The 14,146-nt window shown below is 37.2% G+C and overlaps 1 protein-coding gene across 3 annotated transcripts in view; it reads right to left on the minus strand.

The window, feature by feature from the left end:
- Window positions 1-370: 370 nt before the first annotated feature.
- The window catches only part of CUL3 (cullin 3), a 110,736-nt gene continuing 96,960 nt past the window's right edge, over window positions 371-14,146 (minus strand). For all 3 annotated transcript variants that reach the window (XM_066344947.1, XM_066344945.1, XM_066344948.1), the window contains 2 exons: window positions 6,048-6,193; window positions 371-3,190 (listed from right to left, as the gene is read on the minus strand). In XM_066344947.1, coding sequence (XP_066201044.1) covers window positions 3,059-3,190; window positions 6,048-6,193 — 278 coding nt within the window. In that variant the 3' untranslated portion in view covers window positions 371-3,058. The remainder of the gene's footprint in view (window positions 3,191-6,047; window positions 6,194-14,146) is intronic.

The following is a 14,146-nucleotide window of genomic DNA, read 5'->3' on the forward strand; positions in this document are numbered from 1 at the left end:
GCACCGAGCGCCTACACCTGCCGCACGCCAGACACTGTGCGGAGGCATTGGAGTATCGCAACTGCAGAAAGAATTTTGGAGTTAGAATTTTAATTATCCCCACACTGAAAGAATTCTTAAAATTTTAGTATTATGTGGACTGTATGTTCTTATTTGAGCACTGCAATCGAACAGTCTCATTAAGTTACCAGGGGAACCGAGCATCGACAGTGCTCTACCGTGACCACCTTACTGAGGCTTACTGGCATCTCGGGGGTTGACAGTGGAACAGCCTATGTTTACAGCACCACACAGGGGATTCTAATACATTCTTTCCAAGACATGCATCCCTTCCCCGACCCCTTTTAAAATTCACCGACATAAAGAATCCTTGCAATCACAACCACATTTTATTTTGTGAGGCTGTGTGTTCCCTAATTGCAATGAATTTTCAGTCTTTAAATAATATAACTATATAACAATTCAAAGTAAACACTGGCTTGGATTTGATGATATCAGAGAATTACAATTTAACAAGTGAACAAAGGTTACATCATTTTTGCAGTTGGAAAACTACATATCCACCCTCCTTAAAATTCTTCAAGTATAAGTCACCGAAATTTATTCACATCAACAGGATTAAATAAATGGTTAGGATGCATTATTCTTTGAAATCAAGACATTAAAAAATGGAGAAAAGATGAATGACTTCTTGCTGAAAAGAAAGCAACGTGAAAACGTATCTTATGAGCTTAAATAATACCTATGAGTTAAAACGAAAGTGTCTATGGTGACCCTATTTTGTTTTCAATGCAGCGTCATTCTCCGATCCATCGTTCAACTCAACTGCAACTGACTGAAACGCAACTGAGTGCAAATGGTCGCGTTCTCCAACCATTCAATTCAACTGCAACTCAGAAATGTACTGTAATATATTTATAAGCACTTAGAAGCATAAATATCAAACCTGTGCTCAAAAACTGACATGTCTCTAAAGTCTAGATTTGATTTGTACATCCACACTTGCGACAATGACATAAATTTATCTTCACTGACTTCTAATACTTAAAAACTAGCATTTAAGTTTTTCTTTTAATGTCTCATTTAAGAGATTTTTTATTAACATGACAATCTGAGTTATTCTAATTCCCAAAGTATTACATATTATTTAATTGGGAATTGAGAGCAATAAAGATTCTGAAACCTGAAATACCAGTAACTTCCTGTAGATGTTTATTACAGAAATTCCAAATATGTACAAATCGAAAAGTGAAGCCTTTCAGCTTCCCAAGCTACACCTGACCTACTATCGCTCAAGTTTGGTGGAAGTGTCCTGAGAACAATGTTCATGATAGTTTTCGTTTGTATCTTAACTACGTCATGTAAAAGTGGAAAATGTGGAGCTTAAGAGCATAAGGTTTATACCATGAGAGTCCAAATGAAGACAAACTTAAATGCAGTAAAAGCTTCTCTGCAATTCTAAAAGGAAAATTGTAACCCAAGACGCATGGGGAAGAAGATTTACGTGGAGTTTTTAATCCATAGTAGAATTCAGTTGTAATTTGACCATAAATTTAAACAGAAACCATCTTCTGAGACATATATTCTAATAAATGTATCAACAGTACTGATAGTCAATGAAGGGCCAGTTATTTGAACTTACTAGGAACATTTCATTTTTCTACCCAATAGAAATCTATAGTGGTTTGCCCCAATTACATTATCTGAAACAATGTCTTATGAAACAAAATTAAATAAAACTGAAGATAAAAATACTCTGAGGTTATTAAAAACAAAGCAAACTATAATCCTTGGCAGATCCATAAGGTCAAAAACATTGCTGAAGTTGGAAGCACAGGATAACTGACAGGAATCCTCAGCACAAGCACGTCTGTGAAAACATGAACGACGACTCTTTGGAGGACAACAGCTCAATATCCAAGAATCATCAGGTGTGGAAATATTGCTTAATCACTTTCCAAAACACGGGTAGCTGCAAGAACCGAAGATCTTGTTAAAAAATATCAAGGTAATCATATTTACTGCATCTTTCAGATGCATTTGGAAACAGAAGATTAACATGCACCTCAGCGTCACCAAAATATATATATATATTTAGGAGGGAGGGACTTACGATATTTTATAAACAAAGTGTAGACTATATGTGCTTTTCAAAGGGGCTGAATTAAATACAACCAGCTGCCAACGTTGTGCTCTGACATACTTGAATTAGTGGGTATGTGTATGCTAAATTCGTTTATTTTTGTCAACAATAAATGAAATAAAAACACTGCCCTATACAATTCACTATTAGCAGTGAGTACAACAGCAAAAAATTATTGTACAATTTATACATACTAAAATATTTCCTCTCTCTAGAGATAACGCAGAACAAAATCTAATAATTTTAAGACTTAATTTGGGAAATCTCAAATTACAATAGGAAAAAACCAAATCAGGGTGTGTATTGCGTCCAAAACAAAGGTTCCTGGTCATAAGGCTATAAGATTAGTAAGTGCAAGTGGTAGATTAAAGCATGCTCCAATTGGATGCTTGGGTCTTGGTATAGTTATCAAACCTTTAAATTAAACTAGACTAGCTAAAGGAATGCCATAAGCAGAGCAAGATAATTGGGAATCGTGTCATTTCTTTTACCATTTTTGTTACCCAACTTATACAATGCACAAAGTGCTAAGCCACACTACAAAAACACATTTACATCAACACTGAAGACCTGGGGAAATGAAATCCAACAATTTTATTTTAATGAGCTGCAGTTTCTAAATGTTTGTTTTATTTTGTCCCGTTTTCGTACAGTATTGAAAACAAAACGCGGCACATTCCACTTTCCCGAGAACTGTAAAGATGATCTCTACAGGCATGAACGGTGTAAAGCCTGAAGCTCAATCAATTGATGTTGGAAACTCTCAAAGGGAGTAAAGGCTTGATCTGAATGGTCTAGAACATGTACTGCAATTTAATAGAAGAGATGGTCGTCTTAATATTTAATGATTTAAAAGAACTTCTCAGTCCATGCGAAGAGTACAGTCCAAGAATAAATCAAATTTCTGAACGCATTTTATGCTACGTATGTGTATACTTTGCGATCCTCAGGTGTTCGTGCCAAGTATTCTCTCTCAATAAGTCCTTCAATACGTTTCTTAATAACAACTGGACTTGGTAAGAATCGAGCCTTCAACTGCTGCGTTACCTGAAAGAGAGGGGAAGAAAAATATTTCTCATCAGAAAATTTAACAATTATGTAACATTTTCATATTAACAAAAATTCTTATCTTTGAATAGAACTGATGTACCATTTCAAGACTCAGATCAACTTGACTAATTTGATTCCCAAAGTTAAAATACTAAAAATTTAAAAAGGTTTTATTTGAAAATGTACTGTGTTGTTAAAACATACCTTCTCTCATCAGAATGTGAATATAAAAGTGAATTAGAATTAAAATAATCAGTGTGAATGTATACCACCTACAATTTCGCCATTCTGACTCTGGCTCACCCTCCCACGTCACAGAATTTGGGTAGCACAATGTGTGTAGAGCATGAACTCTGGACCCGAACTGCCTGGACTGCAATCCCAGCTCTCTGGCTCTGGACCCTGGGAAATGTACAAACCTCGTGAAGTCACTGTATATGAAATATCAAGGATGGTGATTTAGAATACTGCCCAGTCCACAGTAAATGCTGCTGCTGCCATTCCATTCTTTTCTCTATCTGCTGTCAGGATTCTAAGCACTGTGACATCAGTAATAATAAAACAACAACTACAGCAGCAGCTGAATGACTGTGCATATTAATTTAGTTAATGTTCTTCGTCCCATAAAGTAGGCTGCCTAATTTTTCCAATAGGCCAGAGAGGGACACTGACATCAGCAAGCAGCACAAAGTGCGAACAGAGGTGACAACCACACCGCTGCCCCCACAACCACCGGCTTCTGTGCCGAGCACCACCCACAACCGGCTTTCCTTCTACTCCTGCTGAGTCAGTTCATTGCCCAAGGTCGCGACAAATTGAAAATTGAACCCTAAAACTTCACTCTCCACTGAAGTCTATCCTCCTTCTAGTATTATCATTCCAGTATCAACAAACTTGTTCTCAGCCCACCTGAGGTCTCTCATCCTCTGGCCCTTTCTTCTAAGCTAGTAATAACTTCTTCTGACCTTACCTCTGCCCTGACAACGTTCAGACTGCACTCACGATCATTTCAGCAACACACTCAACAGTATCCTAATTCCTTTGGTTCTACTCCATAGACACACTTTCAACATTTACCACATCATTCAAAACCGACTGAGCCCCTGCTGAGTGAAGCTGTAGTTTGTAATACCTGTGTGCAGCCCAGGAGTCAGCAAACTGCCGCCACAGGCCTCATACAGCCCACTGCCTGTTTGGCTCTTCTTACTAGAGCTCACAGCCACACTCAGTTGTTACCTGTGGCTGCTTTCATGCTACAACTGGCTATTAAACATAAAAAGTCTGCCCATCTCTGAAACAGATTGATAACACAAATTTAGAGAATTCAAGTTCAGAAAGTTGCTGAGGATGATAACCTCACATCCTGTTTACATAGAGAAAAGAGGCCATTTCAGTTGGAAATTCCTCCGACTCCCACCACCTTATCCATATACGTTTGGCTGTACTTGTATTAACATTCACCCCTGTTCCCTGAGCCTTAGGTTCTCAGGAAAAAGAATATTCTATAACAGGGGTCCCCAACCCCCGGGCCGCGGACCGGTACTGGTCCGTAGAAAAAGAATAAATACCTTACATTATTTCCGTTTTACTTATATTTAAGTCTGAATGTTTTATTTTTTAAAAATGACCAGATTCCCTCCCTGTTACATCTAAGACTCACTCTTGATGCTTGTCTTGGTCATGTGATACATTTATCCATCCCACCCTAAAGGCTGGTCCGTGAAAATATTTTCTGACATTAAACCGGTCCATGGCCCAAAAAAGGTTGGGGACCACTGTTCTATAACATCCCTGTTAACACACCTACCACCCACCCGTGCTCTATACAATCCTTTTTTTCCTTCAACTTCGGTACATAAATCATCCCCTCCTTTCCTATTTTTCCCTTTTTTATTAAGCAATCCTTTGTTATCCCAGTACATAGACCTGCTCCATATCCTCCCATCTAGAAAGACGAAATCTAGAACCCTTCAACTCAACACCCAATCCTGCAGCACTGCTCTCTGCTCTTTCTCCTGAGCCGCATCGCAAAGGACAGTCCACTCTCTTATGGTGACACATCCACTTACTTCTCAAGGCACTGCTATCAAATACCCACCTCTACCAGTCCAATGACAACGTCTGGAAAAACTAACCAGTCACCTAACTGCCAATATGTCTTCACTGTTTATTTATTTAATTTGGTTTCTCCATGATTTTTGAAATTTGTAACATGTGAACACTTGATGGTAACAATGACTAATTTTAGAAAAAAAGGCAGTTTGTTTTACATCAGGGGTTGGGAACCTTTTTGGCTGAGAGAGCCATGAACGCCACATATTTTAAAATGTAATTCTGTGAGAGCCATACAACGACCCGTGTACTTTACGCATTATCCAATAAAAATTTGGTGTTGTCCCGGAGGACAGCTGTGATTGGCTCCAGCCACCCGCAACCATGAACATGAGCAGTAGGAAATGAATGGATTGTAATACATGAGAATGTTTTCTATTTTTAAAGTTATTATTTTTTTTATTAAAGATTTGTCTGTGAGCCAGATGCAGCCATCAAAAGAGCCATATCTGGCTCGCAAGCCATAGGTTCCCAACCCGTTTTACATGACGGTATTAAAAGAGCAGTAAAACTTTTTGTTTATTCTTCAGGTGACAACATTCTACGGTTTTCTTTACAACACATTAGCTCTTAGAGCGTGCACTATTTCACCGTACTGGTACACTTAGGTGTCCAGTGCCATGCTCTGAGTGTCAGCATTACCGACTACAGCTCCCTAATTCTAACATCAGTGCGCTCCGGAACTCCAACCGCGGCCGTCACTGTGCCCGCAGGCCACGCCCCCCCCCACGCCCGCGCTCACCTCCGCCACGAGCACGTTGTGCTGCATCTTCTTCCTGGACTTCATTATCCGCACGATCGCCGCCTCTATCTCGTGCTTCCTGTCGTCGTCCACTTTCTGCCTCGTCTCTTTCCTTTCCGGGTCAGATTCACCTTGTTTGGCAGCAACTGAAAGAAAATAAAGATGTTTATGTGATTACCATGTAATTTCAAATGTAATGAAAAAAAAAAAAAACAAAAAAAACGTGGTTTATAAAAACAAACAGTATAAACCAGTAATACCCACTAAAAAATTCCAATTTCAACCCATGTACACACATATACTCATTATTCCAAGTAAATATCCAATAGTGCCTAATTCAGTGTTTAATAAATACTTAAGTACACAAGAAGTGATATAGAAATCCTACACTCTTAAATTATTCCTTTTAAATATTAAGGACTTATTTTTACAGAGTTAATAAACCAATTTTTTTTTTGTATGGAGCATAATAATTCCTTTCCTGAAAGGAAAACGGTAGCTTTGGTAGTTGACTTCCCCGTCACTGCACTGCTGGGACTTCCAGACGGCCCTCAGTTCCTACCACCCTGACTCCAAGGGAACCCTCACCAAGAGTAACTCAGTAAGAGAATACCTTATGTCTTACTAACTCAACATGCAGCTGTAACCTCATGCTTACACAGAAGAACATGTATTGCCAAACTTTAATTAGCTCAATAGATAATTAAAAAGTTTCACTAGAATGTCAAAGAAACTCTATAACAATTCATTTGTCCCTCTCACCTATTATCTATTCTTTTTTAATTTCACAATCTCATTGTCACTAAGCACAGTATATTCCAATCTTTAGGAGAAGTCTTACTCTATTACTCCCTAGAGATGTCAAGGAAATTGCTAAGGGATTACATATACAAGTTCCTTTCTCCTACAACTTTGCTCTAAAGTAGCAAAGCAAGAAAGTGGTGACTGAACTTTGGTTGATTTGGTCTGAAACAGGAGGTAGATGAGAAGTTTCCGGCGGCGGAGCCCGGAAAGCACCAAGGACCACACGGGACACCGCTGCCTCGGGCATGGGAACCACCAGGAGAGGGCAGCCGAGAGCCGGCTGACCGCGCGGTTGAGAAGATTGCTTCAGTGTGTGGATCCAACTAACTGTTTCTCACTAGAATCCCTTGGGTGAGAATTCTGCTTTCCATGTCTTGTCCTAAGTTATAGATAATCAATCTTAATAAAAAGGAGTAAAATTAGATTAAAATGGTCTATGAGGAAAGAATGCTTTCAGACTGACTCAAAAAAGCCATGTCATTAAAAAAAGATATGTGTTACTTTAAATAGAATTAAATTAAAAAGAGACATAAAAATCAACTTAATGTGAAAACCTTGATTGACTCCTGGATCTAAAAAGTAGGCTAAGAAAGGTATTTTTAAGACAACTGCCACATGCAAACTCAGGTGTATTATACGCTGTTATTTATTTTCTGGGGTGTGATACAGTATCACATTTATTGGAGGGGGGGGTCTTACTCTAAGGAGATATATGTATGCTGAAGAATTTGGAAGGAACTGTTATGATGTTTGCAAATCAATTTTAAAATACTGTAGTAAACATACACCTATATGGAGAGGGGAAGGGCAGGAGAATGGTGTCCAAGCAAATGTGGCAAAAAAATTTTTTGCTGGTGCACAAAATACTTTTAATTTTTACATTGATTTGAGAGAGATGAACAGAGAGAGAAAAAGAGAAGCATCAACTTCTTGTTCCCTTAGTTGTACACTCACTGATTGCTTCTCATATGTGCCCTGACCAGGGTGCTAACTGGCAACCCCAGGATCCAACCTGCAACCTTGGTACTCTGGGAAGAGACTCTAGCTACTACTGTACCACAGATCAGGGACAAATGTGGCAAATTTTTAATGGCGTGTAAATATATGTGATGGACATATCCATGCCCATTATTGTGTCTTTCACCTTTTCTGTAGATTTGAAAACATTTAAAGTAAAAAGGTGGTGGGAAAAATAAATATTTTAAACAATCTATTTGGTTCACCTTGTCTGGGTCACCTAAATAGGTTACTCCAAAAGAAACATGAAGATTGTGGTGCTATACACTGAATTATGGTTTTTTAAACACCATGTGAGGACAGGACTCCCTCGTAAGGCCCAGCACAAGACGCTGCACGGAGAGCTCAGCAGAGGTGTCCGCCTGGGAAAGGGCGGCCTAGGCAGACAGGCAGACAGGGAGAACAGAGGAAGAGGGGAGTGGCGTTGGCAGGAAAGACTGTCAGCCAAGGAAACTGCTGTAAATTACAACGAATCTAGTTCTTTTCCAAGGTTATTAACAACCCTTTTAACGCCTTTGCTTGAACTTCTATACTGACTACAATAAAAAGCAGCATAAACAGGTGTGGTCAGAGTCCTGAATATTTGGTTATGATTCTCAGTACTTCCTCCAAAAAGAAAAGAAGTATTTTGACAACTTAAAAAAACCTATGTGGCCTGACCGGGTAGTGGCGCAGTTGATAGAGCATAGGACGTAGAGGACCCAGGTTTGAAACCCTGAGGTTGCCAGCTTGAACGCGGGCTCACCAGCTTGAGTGTGAGATCACAGACATGACCCCATGGTCACTGGCATGAGCAAGGGGTCACTCGCTCTGCTGTAGACTTCGCCCTCCCCATCAAGGCATATATAAGAAAGCAATCAATGAACAACTAAGGTGCTGCAATGAAGAATTGATGCTTCTCATTTCTCTCCTTTCCTGTCTGTCCCTCTCTCTCTGTCACACACACAAATAAATAAATAAGAAAACCTATGTTGTCACAATACTTACCATCAAAGAGAAAACTTGAACTTACACAAAATACCAGCAAGAGGCAAGATAATCTAAGTACCATTCCAAAAGGAAAAATATCATTTCTTTACAGAATTTTATAGCTAAAAAGAACTTAAAGGATCTAGAAGTATTTATCATATAAAACTATTTTCCTATATTAATAAGATCTAAAGCACAATATTAATAAATATAGTATTTTATTAATATTTATTAATTTTTCCTGTATTAATAAGATCTAAAACACTACACACACAAAATAAAAATTTTAAAGTCCATGAAGACTGGCACTATTACTGCTGGGCATGAGGGAACCTGTGATTACAGAGACAGTCACTGAGGGTGAAGCAGTGTGAGGATAATTCAGATACAGACACTACACATTTTCCTCCAACTCGAGGATGCAGAGTCCTGAAACCCCAAACCTCTACCTGTCCAAAGGCACTGGGGAAACCAGACATTTTCCTCCATGACTCCAGCACAGTTCCCTTTTCTTTTTCATCTACATCTGTGTCTCAAAGACATGGGGATGAAGACATAATGATACAATTTTTAAGCTATGGGACAAAGTAATCAAGACTTTAGCAAAGACACACCACCCTGCTTTGCAAAGCATATGGATCCAATTAGGGTCAAAAAGGAAACAAATTGTGTTCTACATATAATTTTTTTGAAACAATGTATTATAGCAATGAATGGTATATTTAGCATTAAAATAATTTTAAAAAGACTATTACTACCTACCATAGAACATAAATACAATTTTTAAAAAATCAAAAAGCTGTAATTTAAAAATTTTTATTTTAAAAATAATTTTGCCATAAGATACTAGCTGTAATAAAAAATTAGTACTGAAAAACATTAATAATTTTAAGATGAAGTAGAAAACTACAGTAGAGTTTAAATGTCAAAAAAGTTGAAGTGCCTTTCTTTCCCTTTAAATGCATAGATCAGTGTTTTTCAACAGTGTGCCGTGAGACATGGTCAGGTGTGAGTATAAATACATTTAGAAACTATATTATTAACTATATGTATAATATGTACTGTGTTAGAGTGTCACTTTGTGTCATTTTGGTAGGTGGTGTGCCCCAGGATTTTGTAAATGTAAAAAATGTGCCACGGCTCAAAAAAGGTTGAAAATCACTGGATAACGCACATCTTACATTATGTTGAATGTACAACAAATAGAATGTTCATTGTCAACTTAAATATAAGGCTGTATTAAAATCTGCTCACAGACGCCCATTCCCGAATGCCCTAGGCAGCAACAGCAGAGGGGGAGGTGGGCCTACAGACAGACCACACCTAGGGAACACAGAGGCCACACCCAGTGGACTCCAGTAGCCAAAACCTTCTTTTACACAGACAAAATGAGAAGGCAGAGAAATGCTACACAAATGAATCAAGAGAAATCCCCAGAAAAGGACCAGAATGAGTCAGATAAAACCAAATTACCAGATGCAGAGTTTAAAATAACGATTGGTAGAATGCTCAAAGATATTAGAATAATAATAGATGGTCATTACAAACACCTAAATAAAGAGATAGCAAATATAAAAAAGGACACTGAAATAATAAAAAAGAATCAGTCAGAAATGACAAATACAATATCAGAAATGAAGACCATAATGGAAGGAATTAAAAGCAGGATGGATGAAGCTGGGGATTGAATCAGCAAGTTAGAAGACAAGATAAATGAAGGCACAGAAGCAGAGCAGAAAAAAGAAAACAGACTCAAAAAGTCTGAGGAAACTCTAAGAGAGTTCTGTGACAACATGAAGAGAAATAACACCCGTATCACAGGGGTTCCTAAAGAAGAAGAGAAAGAACAAGGAATAGAGACTTTGTTCAATCATATCATAGCTGAAAACTTCCCTAAATTAAGGCAGGAAAATGTCAAACAAGTTCAAGAAGCACAGAGAACTCCATTAAAGAGAAACCCAAAGAAATCTACACCAAGACACATCATAATTAAAATACCAAAGCTAAGTGATAGAGAAAAAATGGCTATCACCTACAAAGGAGCCCCCATAAGGATGACTTACGACTTCTCAACAGAAACACCTGAGGCCAGAAGGGAATGGCAAGAAATATTCAAAGTAATGCAGAACAAGAGCCTAAAACCAAGACTACTTTATCCAGCAAGGCTATCATTTAAAATTGAAGAAGAAATAAAAAGCTTCCCAGACAAAAAAAAAACTCAAGGAATTCACTACAACCAAACCAATGCTGCAAGAAATGCTAAGGGGCCTGTTGTAAACAGATCAAAGGGGGAAAAGAATACAGCAAAAGAAGAATACAGTTTTAAAGAATAAAATGGCAATAAACAACTATATATCAATAATAACCTTAAATGTAAATAATGGATTAAATGATCCGATCAAAAGACATAGGGTAGCTGCCTGGATAAGAAAACAGGACCCATACATATGCTGTCTACAAGAGATACACCTTAAAACAAAAGATGCACATAGACTGAAGATAAAAAAATGAAAAAAAATATTTCATGCAAATGGATATGGAAAAAAAGCTGGGGTAGCAATACTTGTATCAGACAAAATGGACTTTAAAACAAAAGTTATAGTAAGAGATAAAGAAGGTCACTATATAATGATAAAGGGAGCAATCCACCAGGAAGATATAACTGTTATAAATATCTATGCACCTAATATAGGAGCACCTAAATATATAAAGCAGACTTTGATGGATATAAAGGGCGAGATCAACAGCAATACTATAATAGTAGGGGATTTCAATACTATTAGGATTTTACTAGATAGATCCTCAAGAGAGAAAATTAACAAAGAAACAGTAGACTTAAAGGACACACTAGATCAACTCGATTCAATAGATATTTTCACAACTTTTTACCCTAAAGCAGCAGAATATACATTCTTTTCAAGTGCTCATGCTACATTCTCTAGGATAGACCACATGTTTGGGCACAAAAGCGGCCTCAACAAATTTAAGAAGACTGAAATCATATCGAACACTTTCTCTGATCACAACGGCATGAAACTAGAAATCAACCACAACAGAAAAACTGAAAAATACTCAAACACTTGGAAACTAAATAGCATGTTATTAAATAACGAATGGGTTAACGAGATCAAAGAAGAAATAAAAGTATTCCTAGAAACGAACAATAATGAGCATACATCAAACTAAAAATTTATGGGACACAGCAAAAGCAGTACTGAGAGGGAAGTTCAGAGCATTACAGGCATACCTTAAGAAGCTAGAAAAAGCTCAAATAAACAACTTGACCCTACATCTAAAATAACTAAAAAAAGAACTGCAAGTAAAGCCCAGAGGTAGTAGAAGGAAGGAAATAATGAAGATCAGAGCGGAAATAAATGACACAGAGGCTAAAGAAACAATACAGAGGATCAATGAAACCAGGTTCTGGTTCATTGAAAAGGTAAACAAGATTGATGAACCTTTAACCAGACTCACCAAGAAAAAAAAGAGGACTCAAATAAATAAAATTAGAAATGAGAGTGGAGAAATAACAACTGACACAACAGAAATACAAAATATTATAAGAAAATACTATGAAGAACTGTATGCCAAAAAACTAGACAACCTAGATGAAATGCACAAATTCCTTGAAACATACAATCTCCAAAAATCAATCTGGAAGAATCAGAAAACCTAAACAGACCGATTACAACAAATGAGATCGAAACAGTTATCAAAAAACTCCCCAAAAAGAAAAGTCCTGGGCCTAATGGCTTCACAAGTTAATTCTACCAAATATTCAAAGAAAAACTAATTCCTATCCTTCTCAAGCTATTTCAAAATATTCGAGAGAAAAGGAGACTTCCAAGCTCCTTTTATGAGGCGAGCACAATTCTGATTCCAAAACTAGGCAAAGACAACACAAAGAAAGAAAATTATAGGCCAATATCCTTGATAAATTTAGATGCTAAAATCCTCAATAAAATATTAGCAAATCGAATCCAGTAATATATGAAAAAATCATACACCATGATCAAGTGGGATTTATTCTGAGGAGGCAAGGCTGGTACAATATTTGCAAATCAATCAATGTGATTCATCACATAAACAAAAGGAAGGAGAAAAACCACAAGATAATTTCAAGAGATGCAGAAAAAGCATCTGATAAAATCCAGCACCCATTCATAATCAAAGCCATCTATGACAAACCCACAGCCTACATCATACTCAATGGGCAAAAATTAAAAGCAATCCCCTTAAGATCAGGAACAAGGCAAGGGTGCCTGCCCCCTTTCACCACTCTTATTCAACAGTCTTGGAAGTCCTAGCCACAGCAATCAGACAAGAAAAAGAAATAAAAGGCATCCAAATTGGAAAAGAAGTAAAACTATCATTATCTGCAGATGATATGATATTGTATATAAAAAACCCTAAAGTCTCAGTCAAAAAACTACTGGACCTGATAAATGAATTCAGCAAGGTGGCAGGATATAAAATTAATACACAGAAATCAGAGGCATTTTTATACACTAACAGAGAACTGTCAGAAAGAGAAATTAAGGAAGCAATCCCCTTCACCACTGCAATCAAAAAAATCAAGTACCTAGAAATAAATTTAACCAAGGAGATTAATGACTTGTACTCGGAAAATTATAAAACACTGATAAAAGAAATCAGGGAAGATACAAACAAGTGAAAGCATATACTGTGCTCATGATTAGGAAGAATAAACATCATTAAAATGTCTGTATTACCCAAAGCAATTTATAAATTCAATGCAATACCGATTAAAATACCAATGACTTCCTTCAAAGATATAGAAGACATATTCCAAAAATTTATATGGAACCAAAAAAGAACACGAATAGCCTCAGCAATCCTGAAAAGGAAGAATAAAGTGGGAAGTATCACACTTTCAGATATCAAGTTATACTACAAGGCCATTGTACTCAAAACAGCCTGGTACTAGCATAAGAATAGGTATATAGATCAATAAAACAAAACAGAGAACCCAGAAATAAACCCACACCATTATGGACAACTGATATTTGACAAAGGAGGTAAGAGCATACAACGGAGTAAATACAGCGTCTTCAACAAATGGTGCTGGGAAAATCGGACAGCTACCTGTAAAAAAATGAAACTAGATCACCAACTTACACCATTCACAAAAATAAACTCAAAATGGATAAAGACTTAAATTTAAGCCGTAAAACCATAAGCATCTTAGAAGAAAACAAAGGCAGTAGTAAGCTCTCTGACATCTCTTGCAGCAATATATTTGCCAATTTATCTCCACAGGCAAGTGAAATAAAAGGATAAACAAATGG

This window comes from Saccopteryx leptura, chromosome 7 (genome assembly GCF_036850995.1).
Source record: "Saccopteryx leptura isolate mSacLep1 chromosome 7, mSacLep1_pri_phased_curated, whole genome shotgun sequence".
NCBI lineage: Eukaryota > Metazoa > Chordata > Mammalia > Chiroptera > Emballonuridae > Saccopteryx > Saccopteryx leptura.